This window comes from Lolium rigidum, chromosome 1 (genome assembly GCF_022539505.1).
Source record: "Lolium rigidum isolate FL_2022 chromosome 1, APGP_CSIRO_Lrig_0.1, whole genome shotgun sequence".
NCBI classification, from domain to species: Eukaryota; Viridiplantae; Streptophyta; class Magnoliopsida; order Poales; family Poaceae; genus Lolium; species Lolium rigidum.
The window spans coordinates 295,383,777-295,397,458 of NC_061508.1; the positions used below are offsets into that span (position 1 = coordinate 295,383,777).

The 13,682-nt window shown below is 45.2% G+C and overlaps 1 protein-coding gene across 1 annotated transcript; it reads right to left on the bottom strand.

Annotated features, from left to right (window-relative positions):
* Positions 1-1,377: 1,377 nt before the first annotated feature.
* On the bottom strand, positions 1,378-6,737 carry LOC124696424 (amino acid transporter AVT6A-like). The gene is made up of 6 exons (XM_047229159.1): positions 6,608-6,737; positions 3,621-4,042; positions 2,877-3,029; positions 2,568-2,771; positions 2,023-2,488; positions 1,378-1,929 (listed from the first exon to the last, which is right to left on the bottom strand). The coding sequence occupies exons 2-6, from the start codon at positions 4,024-4,026 to the stop codon at positions 1,797-1,799; spliced, it is 1,362 nt and encodes a 453-aa protein (XP_047085115.1). The 5' UTR covers positions 4,027-4,042; positions 6,608-6,737; the 3' UTR covers positions 1,378-1,796.
* Between the last annotated feature and the right edge of the window lie 6,945 nt (positions 6,738-13,682).

Sequence of the window (13,682 nt, forward strand, 5' to 3'; positions counted from 1 at the left end):
TTTTGCTGAAACAACTTTGTGAACATGTAACATGTCAAGGTATACACGAGGCATTTTTGTTTTTATTTTTTTAACATTTGGAAATATGTTTAATATGCATTTCAAATAAAGGGTGCATATGCACCCGGGTGCAGAAACACCCTGTCCCATATAAACAGATAAGTTACAGCCACTTGGACGGTTTGCTTAATCCCCCTTCAGATGTTAGATTGTGTTTGATGTGAATCAGAATCAGAAAGAGGAAGAATTACCAGATTTTATCCAAATTTAGCTTGCGAATGCCTCCTATACGATTACATTCCCAATCCTCAAACAGTCAAACTCCATTCTGCCGTTTTCCTTCCAGGACAATAATAACATCATTGACAAGTGGGAGAATAATCATGTATCCAAGTGACACGTACGGGAAACCGCATCATCTGTGCAACGACTATTAAATGCTGAAGATTGATGTGGAAAACACGCCTTAAACACATCACAGTTAGCTTGTCAAGTGAAGAACAAATGAACATTATTTAAGTAAACATCATTTGGGGCACTCTATCCCTTGATGACTCGATAACCCTCCTCTGGCGGCCGAACATGTGGCTCTAAACCTGCCATCTGCGATAAATTCATCATAAATATAGTTAGATTGAATCGTCGTCATGCAAAGAATCTCCGCATATTCAAACTCTCCTCTTCATAGCTGACTGTATTTAGTCATAAACTAGGAACTCATCAACCATACATTAGGTTTCTGTAAGAGTCCTACTACTAATTTGGTACTTGGGTACAACTTGTTAACCATTGCAAGATAAGTGTATCACGAGTAGGCATCTCAAGATTTTGTCACTGTACTCATTGGCTGGCTTGTATACTAGGAATCCCAACCAAAAAAATGTTTTAAAAAAAGAAAAGAACAATGTTTCTTTCATGGGGACCTCACATGAGCAGTTTGTTTGAAGCATACCTGGGCCATGGGGTACCCAATTGGCTATCTTGGTTGCTGGGCACCTGACCTTTCAAGATGAAGAAAGATTCAGCTCAAGTGTTTGGTGCCTCTTCGTCACAGCAAAAGGCAAAAATCAATTGTGTGATGGATCATTTTTCTTCTTCTCTGAACTCTGTGTATAGTTTTATACATCTACATCCACTGATACTATGCAGTTAGAATTCAATTTCTGTACATGTGCATGCTTGTGATTTTCTCCAAGCATATACTGGAAATATCAAAGGTAGCAACAATACTTCTGGTCATCAATGGCAACCTCCTTTTTTTACATTTCCTTTTTTTAATGCAAATATGTAAAGAATAACGGAACAGAGTTCAACAGTTGCTGCAAAATTTGCATTGTTGTAACATGTGATTCAACAAAGCTACAGCTTCCACACAAGTGAAGGATGGCAACCATGGCCACTTTATTATTTTTAATTGTATACTAGAATTCAGATACAGATGGAACATCTTTAGCTCAACTCAAACACAAGCAACACTATAAATTATTGTAGAGCAAGCTTCTGAAGCTGCTTTCTTTTCTGTCGTGATAAAAGAACACACAGAAGATACATATATTTGGAGTGGCTCAATTCTGGCTCAATTTGACATTGAGCCAGTGTATGTACAGAAAACCCGGCAATTTCGATGGTCCAATTCTTTCATGTTACCAGTCACAATGCCAAGTTGCTCTCAAAGAAATCACTTCCTTCCCAGCATCCCAGCAAACCATCTTCCTTCAAACCAGCTGAATTTTGTCATATGAAACTTCACTTCCTCCACCAGTGCCACCATTCCTTTGAACTTCGAAGTCTGAAGTTCAGGCCACCTCTTTCTTACGGAAGATGTTCATTGCGTCACTGTATAAGGCAACAGAGTTTGACAGAACAGCAAGCACGATCATGGTTACAGCCAAGATCTTGTCACGCTTGGTTGCGATTCCATAAGGATCCCTGGAAAAACAAAAGCCAAGTTTTATATATGAGAATGTTTAGCTAATTGGGAATATATATACTTATCAGAAGCATAAAGCATTATCTAGGTACCTTAGTATGACCATGGCGGGAAATATGAAACCAATCAAGACAGCAGCTGTGGCACCAGTAAACTGGAAAGCGTCCCAAATACTTGGTATGAATATGGCAGCAGTATAAATAACCACGAGGAGTGAGATGGTGATTATTGCAAATCTCTTATTGTCATGAGAAATGTGCCTCGACGTGGGAAAGAGTAGTCCATCCAAGTTGAGCCTAAGGGCAAAGAAGACGATGGGAAAGACAAGCATGACGTGAGCAGCATAGCTCACTCTGACTACATCATTAAAGACAGAGCTGAACGGAATGCCAAGGTCTGAATCAAAGTTGGCCAGCACATCATCCAGTGTACCATCTCCAAAGAGAAGATACGCAAAGAAACTTGTGGCAATGTAAACACTGGAGCAAAGAGCCAGTGATGTTCGCACGATCGGTTGAGTTTGTGTTCTATCTTCAATCTCATTGTCAATGCTGTGAACTGTAGAATCACGAAAACATGCATTCAGAACCAACATAATTGAACAATGGCAATAATATTTGCATACTGAACAGCATACCATTATAGTGGCAGATGTATGCAGTGACAAGAACAGGGACAGCCGTAAAAAGCTTCCAGATAGAACTAAGATCATCTATCTCTGGGAAAAGCTTGGGCATCGCTACAGTTCCATCAATGAGTTTGATTATGGCAATCCCGGCAGTAATGACAACAAATATCACAGCTAGAGCAACTGATAGGGCAGATGTGTAGCTCAATGAATCTATAGGAAAAAACAAGATTGAAAATTAATATCATGCAGCTAATAATAGATTATCAAACATCGTGAAAACTAGTTATTTCATGATTTGCAAACATGAATACATACCCAGACGCTTAAAGCTCACCAATGGAGCAAAGACAAGAAGAGTTGTCACAAGAAGAACAACAGCACGAGAATTCCACAGATGAGATCCAAACCAGCCCTCCAATAAGCCACGATGATGAATACCGTCTGACGTTGTTCCAGATAATACATCACCTATGAAAGTTTAATAACCAGAGTTACTCGCAGTCCATGCAAATATAACTGTTGAATTTAACTACCCCTCCGGTTCAAAATAATTGCCTCAAAATGGATGTATCTAGACATGTTTTAGTGTGTACATACATCCATTTTAGGAAATTATTTTGAACCAGGAGTATTAAGGTATAATATGTTACTTGAGGAGGCCAAATTGCCTTACTACTGTCTTGTGTTCCTTACAAAATCGTTCAAAGTGACGTATTATTTCTTTGGAGAGATAGCTAGTGTTCCGTTTGTCATTAGGTACTAAACAACTTGAAAAAGTACCTATCAAGAGCTCATGCATGATTTAATAAAGGAACACAAGTCTTAGCAGCTTAGCAATGAACTTTAAAACATGTTGTAAAAAAATTCAAAGAATGTTTTGGAAATACTCATGGTTGCCTCCGAATATATGCCCTAAACAGTGTCATTCAATGGACTAAAGATGTTCTGGTGGAGCACTAGATTATCCACAACAAGTCCAGCTTGGTGGATGCATCACAAAATGCTGTGAAGCAAAATTGAGAGAACAGAGAGTACAAGTATTGAGCTTAGAGTGAATACCAATGATAATCATGTAAACAATCATCACACCGATGTTGTTTATAACCACAGAGGCCTGCAGCGCAATCCTCCCCCATTGCCCGTACGCCTCACCCATCAGCCACCCGTACGACGTTATCTTCCCTTGGTGGCTGCACCTGACAAGCATGTCAATGGATGCCTCAGTGAGCAATGCCACAAAGACGATCATCAGGAGGCCAGGGATGAGGCCCAGCATCTTGATGCTGGCTGGCAAGGCCATGATTCCAGCACCGACGATGGTGGTCGAGAGATTGAAAACCGCTCCGGAGAACGATGCTCCGTTGAACTCATGGAACCCCTCCTCCTCCGCCTTGACTGGAAGAAGTGGCGTGGTCTCATCTCGTATTTCCTTGGACTGATCTGTTGATACGTTCCCGGCCCCCATTTTCTATTTTGCTCTCCTGGAAGGGAAAGAAGATTTCCAGTCAACGATATAGTACAATAGATTATTTTATTCGGTTTTGCTAGAAATCAGGCGCCTGATTTTTAATAAATCTCAGTCGCGTTCCAGCACGGTTTGATATAGTGCTAAGATTTGTGTCAAACTTGTAGTGTTGTTCGGTGTAATATGCGGAATCACGATTTGTATGAGCGATATACCTGCGCCTGCCGTCTGGGCTTGTTCTTTTCTGAGTTGGGCTTTTTCATCCATTCGTGTAGGCCTTGTGGATCTGAAACATATCCGAAGCTTTGTGTTTTGCCTGGGCTTCTTTCTACGTGTGTTATGTTTTTTTTTTCTGTTTTACAGTGGAGAGGAGACGTGTCTGCTGGTAGGTCATCGTTTTTAATGTCAACAAAGTGTTTCATCTATATTTTACTATTTTCACTGGTGTCTCACGAGTTTGATGTTCCTTTATTTTTTGTAGTTTTTTCTTTACTTTTTTGGTATTTTTTTTATTTTTTGTTGCACATTTTGGAAAAGTACCATGCACGCCTTTTATGTAAATTTCCATTGTATGAATACACAATCAATCACTAATTTTTGTTGTATGAATGCGCACTCGGTTACTAGATTTCGCTATTTTATGCATGGATCATAGCTGAATATTTCTTTCACACTTGTTGCAGCTGAGAGAATTTTCTAGTTGTATATGGGTTGTAATTAATATTTTCCAGATGCACATGAGTTGTGATGGAGGTTTTATAGTTAAATTTGAGATGCAGCGGCACATGAGTTGCCACTAAGACTTTTCATTTTCATGTGGGTTGCAATTGAGATTCTAATAGTTGCACATGGGTTGCATACTAAAATTTTCTAATTACACATGGGTTGCAACTGAGATTTTTCTAGTTACACATGTGTTTCAACCGTGATTTTTCCAGTTATACATGGGTTGCAACTATGATTTATCTCAGTCCGTATGGGTTGCTACCAAGATTTTTTAGTTGCGCATGGGTGATAACCGATATTTTTATAGTCGCACACTAGTTGTAACTAAGAATTTTGAGTTGCACTTGGGTTGCAATTGAGATTTTTTTCAGTTCCACTTGGGCTGCAGTTCGGTTCTAATAAAAAAAGTTCCAGTTACACATTTGAGTTAGTATTCGAGTTGCAAGTGGGTTGCAACTGATTCTTTTTTTTAGTTTCAAGTGGGTTAGAACTAAGTTTTTCTAGTTGCAAGTTGATCGTAATTGAGAAAAAATATTCCCAATATGTGGATTTCCAACTTGATTCATGTTTACATGGCAGTTACAAGTTGGTTGCAACTCCGATTTTCCGATTGCAAGTGAGTTGCATCTGACTTTTTTTTTTCAGTTGCATGTGTGTCACTTGAGAAGCAATATTCGTGGCTAGTGATTTTTGGTGTGGTTCGTGTTAGCATGAGATTTATAAGTTAGTTGCAACTCAGATTTTTCAATTGCAAGTGGGTTGCAACTCTGATTTTTTCCTGTTGCAAGGATCGCAAGTTACAACTTACAAGTTGTGTTTAACTTAATCATTTTAGAATGTGTAAATGAAAATGGATCAGTAGTAACAGCTGTGTGTAACTGATTTTTTTATCAGTGAGATGATTTGTTTAACCAACTTGTCATTTGCGCACTGCTTTTTCATGGCATGATGTATCTAACCGCCGAACTATTTTTTCTTGCATAGCGTGTAAGCTGCTCTATAGTTTGTAGGTTTAATTCTAGTGAACTCGCATATGTGCCCGTAAACATTCTAGGTTCAGACTGGCCTAATGAAGCGGAAACCCAACCTCAGCCCACTTAAAAAAAAATCAAAGATAAACAATCCATGTGCACGATGGGCCAGGACAAAACGAAAAGAGAAAAAAGACTGGGACTTGTGAAACAGAAATAGATCGAGGAAATCAGAAGGATCGTTCGCTCCGTGACGTCAGCCGACTGAGACTTAATAAATCTCAGTCGGCTGAGATCTAGGCGCGCCCTATTTTATTTTGGTTGGACACGTTTATTTTGATTCCCCATTTCTTATGGATTTATAATACGTTCTCTTCAAATAAATGAAGCATGCCCTCATCTACCACAAGAACATGTCAAGCTTGATAGCTAGCATTTCGAAGTCAAAGGTCATAATTTAGAGTATGCACGCCAAAGTATCAGCAGAAGCAATCAACAAAAGGATAGGTAAAGAATTTTAAGGGCCATGATTCGCTATAACTAGTACTACCAAGTCATCAGACAGATGAGGCAAAATCACATGGAGAAATCAGAAACAAACCCCAAGCCACAAGATCCAAGCACAACAGAATCTGCTGAAGCTCTTCCACCACAATCTGCGATTAAGAGTTTCTGAGCAACCAAAATAAACGCAGTCGATGCCAGCCAGCACATATACATCCAGCTACTATGCTAAAAGCAACATTCTTTCCACTATAACTCGCAGTACCATCACAAAACCACAGCACGAGAGCAAGAATCATACACTCCCCGGCACAAAAGTAAAGCAACAATCATCCTGACCAAGAACTGACCGCAAAGATAAAGGGAGAGAAGGGAGTTACCTTTTCCAACACACAAGGCTCCCCTTCAGTCGCCTCCGGGATCTGAGAGCTAGAAGAGCAGAGGAAACCAGAACCAATCACAGGGCCGTGAAGAACTTGTGGACGAGGAGGGAGGAGGGAGGTCCTCTCTCCTTCCCTGCCCGCCGCGTTTTATAGCGAACGCACGCGGAAATGAAGCCAAATTAACCAATCAATCAATGGTTCGATCCAATCCAAACCCGTCGCCGTCTCGCGCTACAGTGCCCCTCCCGCATGCCCCAGCTGTTGATCGCTTCGACGCCGACGGGAGACAATAGAAAAGTCCGATCCGAGATCGCGTCGCTGTCTTGCGGCCGGGCGAGCCGGCGAGGTGGGTGTCAGCGGATTGGATTTGGAGGAGGGAGTTCCGTACTGTCTCGCTCCCCCCTGGTAACAGGGGTTGCTTGCCGGCTGCGCTCGCGTTTGTTCGCCGGTGGGAATGGAGTGTGGAGGACGGCCAGAGGCCAAAGCGTGGAGCACGTGGACGGACGGAGATGGGCGGCGGGCTGGCCGGAATCTCGCGCTTCCGGTGGAGCCCGGCGTGACAGTACCAGCTTAACTAACTCTCTCTCAGAAGTTTTGTTTACTGAATTGCGTGTTCACCGAAAGAAAGCGTACCAGAACTTGAGGTACGCCAGCATCACAGTAAAGCGGAATTCATCTTTTTTTTTTGAGAATCTCCTCCACCTCTTTATTTAAGCAATGTTATTATAGCTATTACAAACACCCTCAGGTGGAGACTGGAGCCAGACATGCCGGCCCAGGTCTAGATAAATAGAACTCCTCGCTAGACGGTGAGCATCGATGTTGGATGATCTACCTTCATGAACAAATTGTACCGTCCTGAAGTCTCTCACTCTTGCCTTGATCTCTTTGATGATGTGGCCATAGGAGCCCATGCCATCACCGTCAATGCTGCTCACAACATTCCTGCAGTCACTAGCCACTCGAAGCTGCCGAAGGAGTATATCAGCAGCTAGCGCTAGGCCCTCCCGACACGCCATGGCCTCAAGAGTCTCCGGGTCCGAGATCCCCTGCATCACCACAGACGAGGCACCCAGAAAACTTCCATCGTGTGTCCTCGCGACAGCTGCGAACGCTGCAGTACTCGAGCCTTTCGAGGTAGCTGCATCCACATTAATCTTCGCCATTCCCCTTGGAGGAGGAACCCATTGCTGAACATGCGCACCAACGGTAGAAACTCTTGTCGGTTCAGGTTCCGTCAGTTGCAGGTCCGATATGAACCTGTCAATGAAACAATTTGTAGACATTGGGCTTTGGAAAATTTCTTCGTGGATGATCTTCCGCCTCGAATGCCACACCGCCCACAACGTCACCACTACCCTGGTGAGATCCACAAGTGGTAGGGTTTTGATCACAGTCTCCAGCCACGCTTTTGCATGAGGCTCCTAAATGTGCAAAATAAAATCAGTGATTTCCTCAGGTGCAAGAACCCAGACGCTCCTTGCCATGTGACAATCAATCAAGGAGTGCTTCCAGGAATCCTTCTCGCCACATATTGCGCAAGTACTATAATGTGCCATATTCCGGTGATGTAGCACATCTCCTGTAGGGATAGAATTCCTCGCGAGGCGCCACAAAAACACCCGGACTTTGGCTGGAACTTTAACTGTCCAGAGCTGAGACCAACTCTTTTGCTCTGCCCTAGTATCAGACGATCCAGCCGTTTCATCAAGCCATGCTGTTCGTCGATCCAAAGCGGAATTCATCTACATGTAATACTTGGCCAATGGGCTATGCCTTTAGTGGGCCGACCCGAAGCACGTGAAAAAAGCCCGGTACAGGTCCGATACGGTCCATGACATGATGGGCCCATTTTGGCCCATGAAGCTATTGGGATGTGCTAGGGCCATGAAATGGAGCATGCGTGCCAGCCTGGCATGGCCCGTTAAGCATCGACCCGCGAGGGCACGTGATCGGCCCGTGTAGCACGCCAACAAAATCAGAACTTGGTGACCTCTACCCTCCCACGCCTCCACTTAACTACCAGACAAAGGAATTTTCGATGATGTATTAGGAACTCAGCGCTTGTTGAAGGGTTTTTCACAGGTCTTATTAATGATTTCCGAGTCTCCCGTGCCTAACAGGCCGACGGGCTAGTTCGGCTACCTTTGGTGTTGTGCCACCTGAGAACGGGACATGTGGGCTAGCACGACACGATCTGTCAGTTAGAGCATCTTCACCGGCCGCCCCAAATGGGCGCCGACAGGGCCGCCGAAACAGTTGTATGGGGTGTGCTGCCACCTGCTCCTTAGTTTAGGGACGACAATCTCGCACTGTCGCATCCGATACGGCTAGCCCCAAAAAAATTGATTTTCCCTTTTCACTAAATTGTAACACTTTATATAGTATAAATAATAATTTATAGCGTTTAAACATATAAATTATTCCACACAAATAGTTTTAAAAAATAATTTGTTTACACAAAAGTAAATAAATTGCAATCCAACAAGTTCTTGAATCATGGATCATTTCCTCTCTGCACCCACATATGCTCAACTAGATTATTATGTAGTTGAGTATGAAAACGGAAAATTTGGTCGGTACATGCTCAACCTCAGCAAGAGGTCAATCTAACGGATGGTCATCATCCACAAGTGAGTCGCGCCCACTCTCAATAATTATGTTGCACATGATCACCCAAGCGTTCATCACCTCCCACATCTGAGAGTCCGACCAAGTGAGAACAGGGTACCAAATAATAGCAAAACGATGCTGGAGCACGCCAAATGCCCGCTCTACATCCTTGCAACATGCTTCCTGGCATGTCGCAAAATGAGCTTCCTTCTTCAAAGCAGGATCTGAAAATCGTCTTCACAAATGTAGCATACTCTGGATTGATACCGTCGGTTAGATATCCCTTGTTGTATGTGTGCTCGTTGATCTCGAAGTTGACCAGCGGAGCATGTCCCTCAGTTAGTCTTGGGAACACCGGAGAGCGCTGTAGAATGTTGATGTTGTTGTTATCCATAGGTCATAATGAAAGTATAGAGATGGTAAACCTAGAGGGGGGGGTGAATAGGTTTCTACAAATTTTAATTCTTTCTTTGCAATATTAGGCTTTGCGGAATATAAAGATGAGCCTAATGCAAACTAGGTGAAGCAACCTATATGAGGATACAACTAACTCAAGCACGAAGGCTCTCACGAGCGGTTAAATCACAAGTAAGGAGTTCGGTTAGAGATAACCGATAGCACGCGGAGACGAGGATGTATTCCCGTGTTCCCTTGCTTTGCAACAAGGTACGTCACGTTTGGAGGAGTGGAGGTCCCACGAAGGATTCCCCGCGCCACGAAGGCTCACCCTATTCTCCGGAGCCTATCCCACGAAGGAATAGCTCACTCACTTGTGGTAGACTTTGAGGTAGCCTCCAAACCTTCACAATCTTGCCCGGAGCAAATCCACATCCCGGATGCTTCCGGACTCCTCTTGCCCACCTAGGGTTTCCAAAGAACCCTAGGAAGCAAGCTTCTCAATGAATACAAGGGGAATGAGATTTGGCTTGGTAGAACGGTAGATCGGGTCCTCCTCTAGTGATTCCCGGAGGGATTTGAGTTTGGGTGGAGGAGGAGGGAGATCTGAGGCTTTTGGTGTTTCTAGCAATGGAGTAGGAGAGAGAGAGCTCAAGAACAGTTTATAGTATGTTGCCTAACCCTTCCAAGGTAGAAGAAGGGGTATTTATAGTGTTCTTCAAAAACTGGCCGTTGGTCACTTGCCACATCGGCAGATTCGTCGAGAAACCCGGTCGACCGGATTTGGCGCCGGACAGGCCGGTCCACGGCCCGGTCAGACCGGGCCACAGACCGGGCCGGCCGGATTCCAACCGGAGCTGGGACCGGGTCTTGACCGGGCAGGCTTCTGAGCTTACTGGATGGCGCCCGGATGTCACTGGCGCAAAGCCCGGTGGCGGACCGGGCCGCTCGGTCTGGCGCCCGGTCAGACCGGGCCATGGACCGGAGCAGCCGGTCCGAAACCGGGCTGGTGACCGGACGCAGACCGGAGGGCTCGCCTTCTTTACTGGACATTGCCCGGATGGCACCGGTTGAGGGTCCGGTCGGCGACCGGGCTGTCCGGTGCCAAGGCCGGTCCGACCGGATCTGGGACCGGCCAGGCTCTGAAACTCTTGCTGATTTTTCGTCGAATTGGGGGGGTCTCCCGTTGCCTTTTTGTTCCATTGCTACACCATCATACCTCTTTGGCTAATACCTGAAAGTCATCTTGTAGGCATGTATTAGTCCAAATACTCTAGCACGGTGTCATAGATACCAAAATAATGGATAAGGGTAAAATACCCTTACAATCTCCCCCTTTTGGTATACGATGACAAACCGAGCTAGAGTAACATATAGATATTATGATAAGCTCTAAACCTTGATTCCATATAAGATATTACGACAGCTCCCCCATAATGTGTGCACTTGGAGAATTTGCGTTTGAATGCAAAGTGCACCATTTGTGGAATATGAGAAGCTCCCCCAATATCTTTAGGAAACAAGCATGGTATGGACAAGTATATCAAGATATATAAGCATAAATCATGATCATCCATAAAGCATGATTATCCTAACATAGAGTAGCACACATAATAGTCGTCCATACATATCCATACATGAATTATTCAAAGTAGCAAATGGTTCTTGAGAAATCAAAGCAAATACGCACAAGCCATATAAAATCCAAGTAAAGCAACTCCCATGGCTTGTGACAATCAAGGAACCCCGTAATTCTAGACTCTACTCACTTCTCCCCCTTTGGCATCGGAACACCAAAAAGGCGAAGAAAAAGAGAAGAGATGCTAGCGTCCCATCAATAGAACTCGTGCCCCGCGGATGGAGAGCTGCCATCACCATCCTCATCATCATCCTCTTCTTCTTCATCCTCGCCATTATCATCCTCATCACCTTCATCCTCTTCATCTTCAGTATCAGCATGAGATGCACGAGCAGGTCTAGGAGGAGGAGCGCCAAAGTACAAGGAAGGATCAAAGTTCTGGAACATCTCATCATGAAGGAGAGGCATCTCCCGAGTTTGGTGCATGGACGAGGCTCCAACTCGGGGCCGGGAGGAGGGACAGGCACATTCCTAGTAGCCATGAACTCATTTTGGCGCCTCCCGGTCTCTTGGTTCAAAGAAAGACTTTGATGTGCAACATCATTGGTATTTTTGCACATCCGCCATAAGTTAGAAAAGAACCGAGAGACACCACGCCGTGGGCGCCTAGAGGAGCCGGAGCTAGCATGGTCATGGCTTGCCTTGGACCGGCGCTCGAAGGCATCATCTCGGGAACATCTTGTCTATCACCTTGGGCGGGTACCTTGAAAGCATCCATCCCGACCCGCTCACCATGAGTATTGTGAGGTGAGGGCACAACATGGTTGATGAGCAGCTGAACGTACTGGGAAAGATTAGGAGTCAACCGCTCGCGAACACAGCGCCGTAGCTCACAGTAGATGAGATCACAGCCATCAATAAGTTTCCGGTGCTCAGGGTGACAGTAGTACATCAAGTTCAGATGATATGCCCGCATTCACTTGTATCGCCGGACTTGCTGATGAGGGTCTCACGGAAGAGCTTGGCAAGTATAAGGTAGGAGTAGTACATGCCAGATATGGAGGGAGGTCCAGGTGTGGGTTCCGGAGGATAGCAAAAGGCAATGTCCCCTCTGGTGAACTTCTGCTGAGAGTATATCTTGAAACCAGAAGCACTCCCTCCACCATACCCCAAGGCTTCACGTAAATCAAGATAGGTGCAAGTGAATTTCTCGTTTGCCCGTCATCCAAGTCATAGTCCGGGCTGCATCATCATGGAAGAAGACCAGTGCGGTGAAACCGCTCACCAAGGATGGACAATAGCACCCATCGGTAGGTGTCGAGCACATAAGATCATACAACCCCATCCTCCTCAAGGTCGCAACCACAAAGCGAAACTTGGTGGCCGCATACATTTCAATGACATCTTTGATGGCCCGGGGCATAACTATGGTGCCTTTCTTCATGTGCTCGTGGGAGTCATAGTATTCATCCCACATGACTTTTCGTGTCCGAGTCCGTAAAAGCTGATCTCCCCCTGTGTAAGTGGGTTCCTCAAAGCGATAGGGGTTGGACTCCCTGAGTCTTCTCCATGCACCAATATGCACATCACCAACATGGAACTCTGGCAATACCTCATCACCATCTTGTGTTGCATGCTTATCTTTCCTCTTATTGGCAATTGTCTTGGTGCGGCCCCTAGCTGAGCTGCCACCAGGGAGCTGAGAGGCACGACCACTAGAACGGCGTGGTGGATGTCCTGCATGCCTCCCTCTCTTGGCAGTGGTGTCACGGTCCTCACCGCTCCAATCTCCTGTGAATAAGCAATATAGGGCGAGGAGAGCAATGAGGTAAGTGTACATGTCATCAGCATATATGAGGAAGCCAAGAGCATAGCCTATATTCAAGTGTTTCGACGAGATCATGCGAAAAGGCTGGGCGAGCCGGCGCAGGGGCCGGTCCGACCGGACGACAGACCGGACGAGCCGGTTGTCCGTCCGGTTGACCGGACGGTGCGCCGGACCAGCCGGTTGATAGGCCGGTCGACCGGGTTGTTGACCGGGTTGTGCTGAGTTGTGATGTTTGCCCAGAAATTCGACACAAAATCATGCAAAAACTCACTAACTTGAACATAGATTACACCAGGAGAGTGAACAATGTGCATAGGAGGGGTGTGAGACTCTAGGTGGCATGAGGACTTACTAACCCTAACCCTAACCCTAACTTTTCTCAACTTTCCTCAAAAATGAGCAATGGGGGAGGGAAAGCAAGAGGGAGAGGGATAGGGAGAAAGATTTACCCGAAGACATCGTCCTCTTTGCTCAAGGGAGCAAGAAGAACTTGTGAAGAAGCCTTGAGGACCAAATCCCCAAGATCTCCCAAAATAGCTTGAGAGGGACCAAATCCTTGGGTGAAGATGCTTGAGAGGTCCCGATCTATGTTTGTGTGAAGTTTGGGGAGAAGCTAGTGGTGGGAAGTGCCTAGGACGTGGTGGAGATGGTGGAGG

Coding starts and splice junctions, on each gene's coding strand:
- LOC124696424 (XM_047229159.1), bottom strand. CDS start 4,026: ATGGGGGCCGGGAACGTATCAACAGATCAGTCCAAGGAAATACGAGAT. Junction 3,030..3,620: donor TGTTTACATGATTATCATTG/GTATTCACTCTA, acceptor AAACTTTCATAG/GTGATGTATTATCTGGAACA. Junction 2,772..2,876: donor GGTGAGCTTTAAGCGTCTGG/GTATGTATTCAT, acceptor TTTTTCCTATAG/ATTCATTGAGCTACACATCT.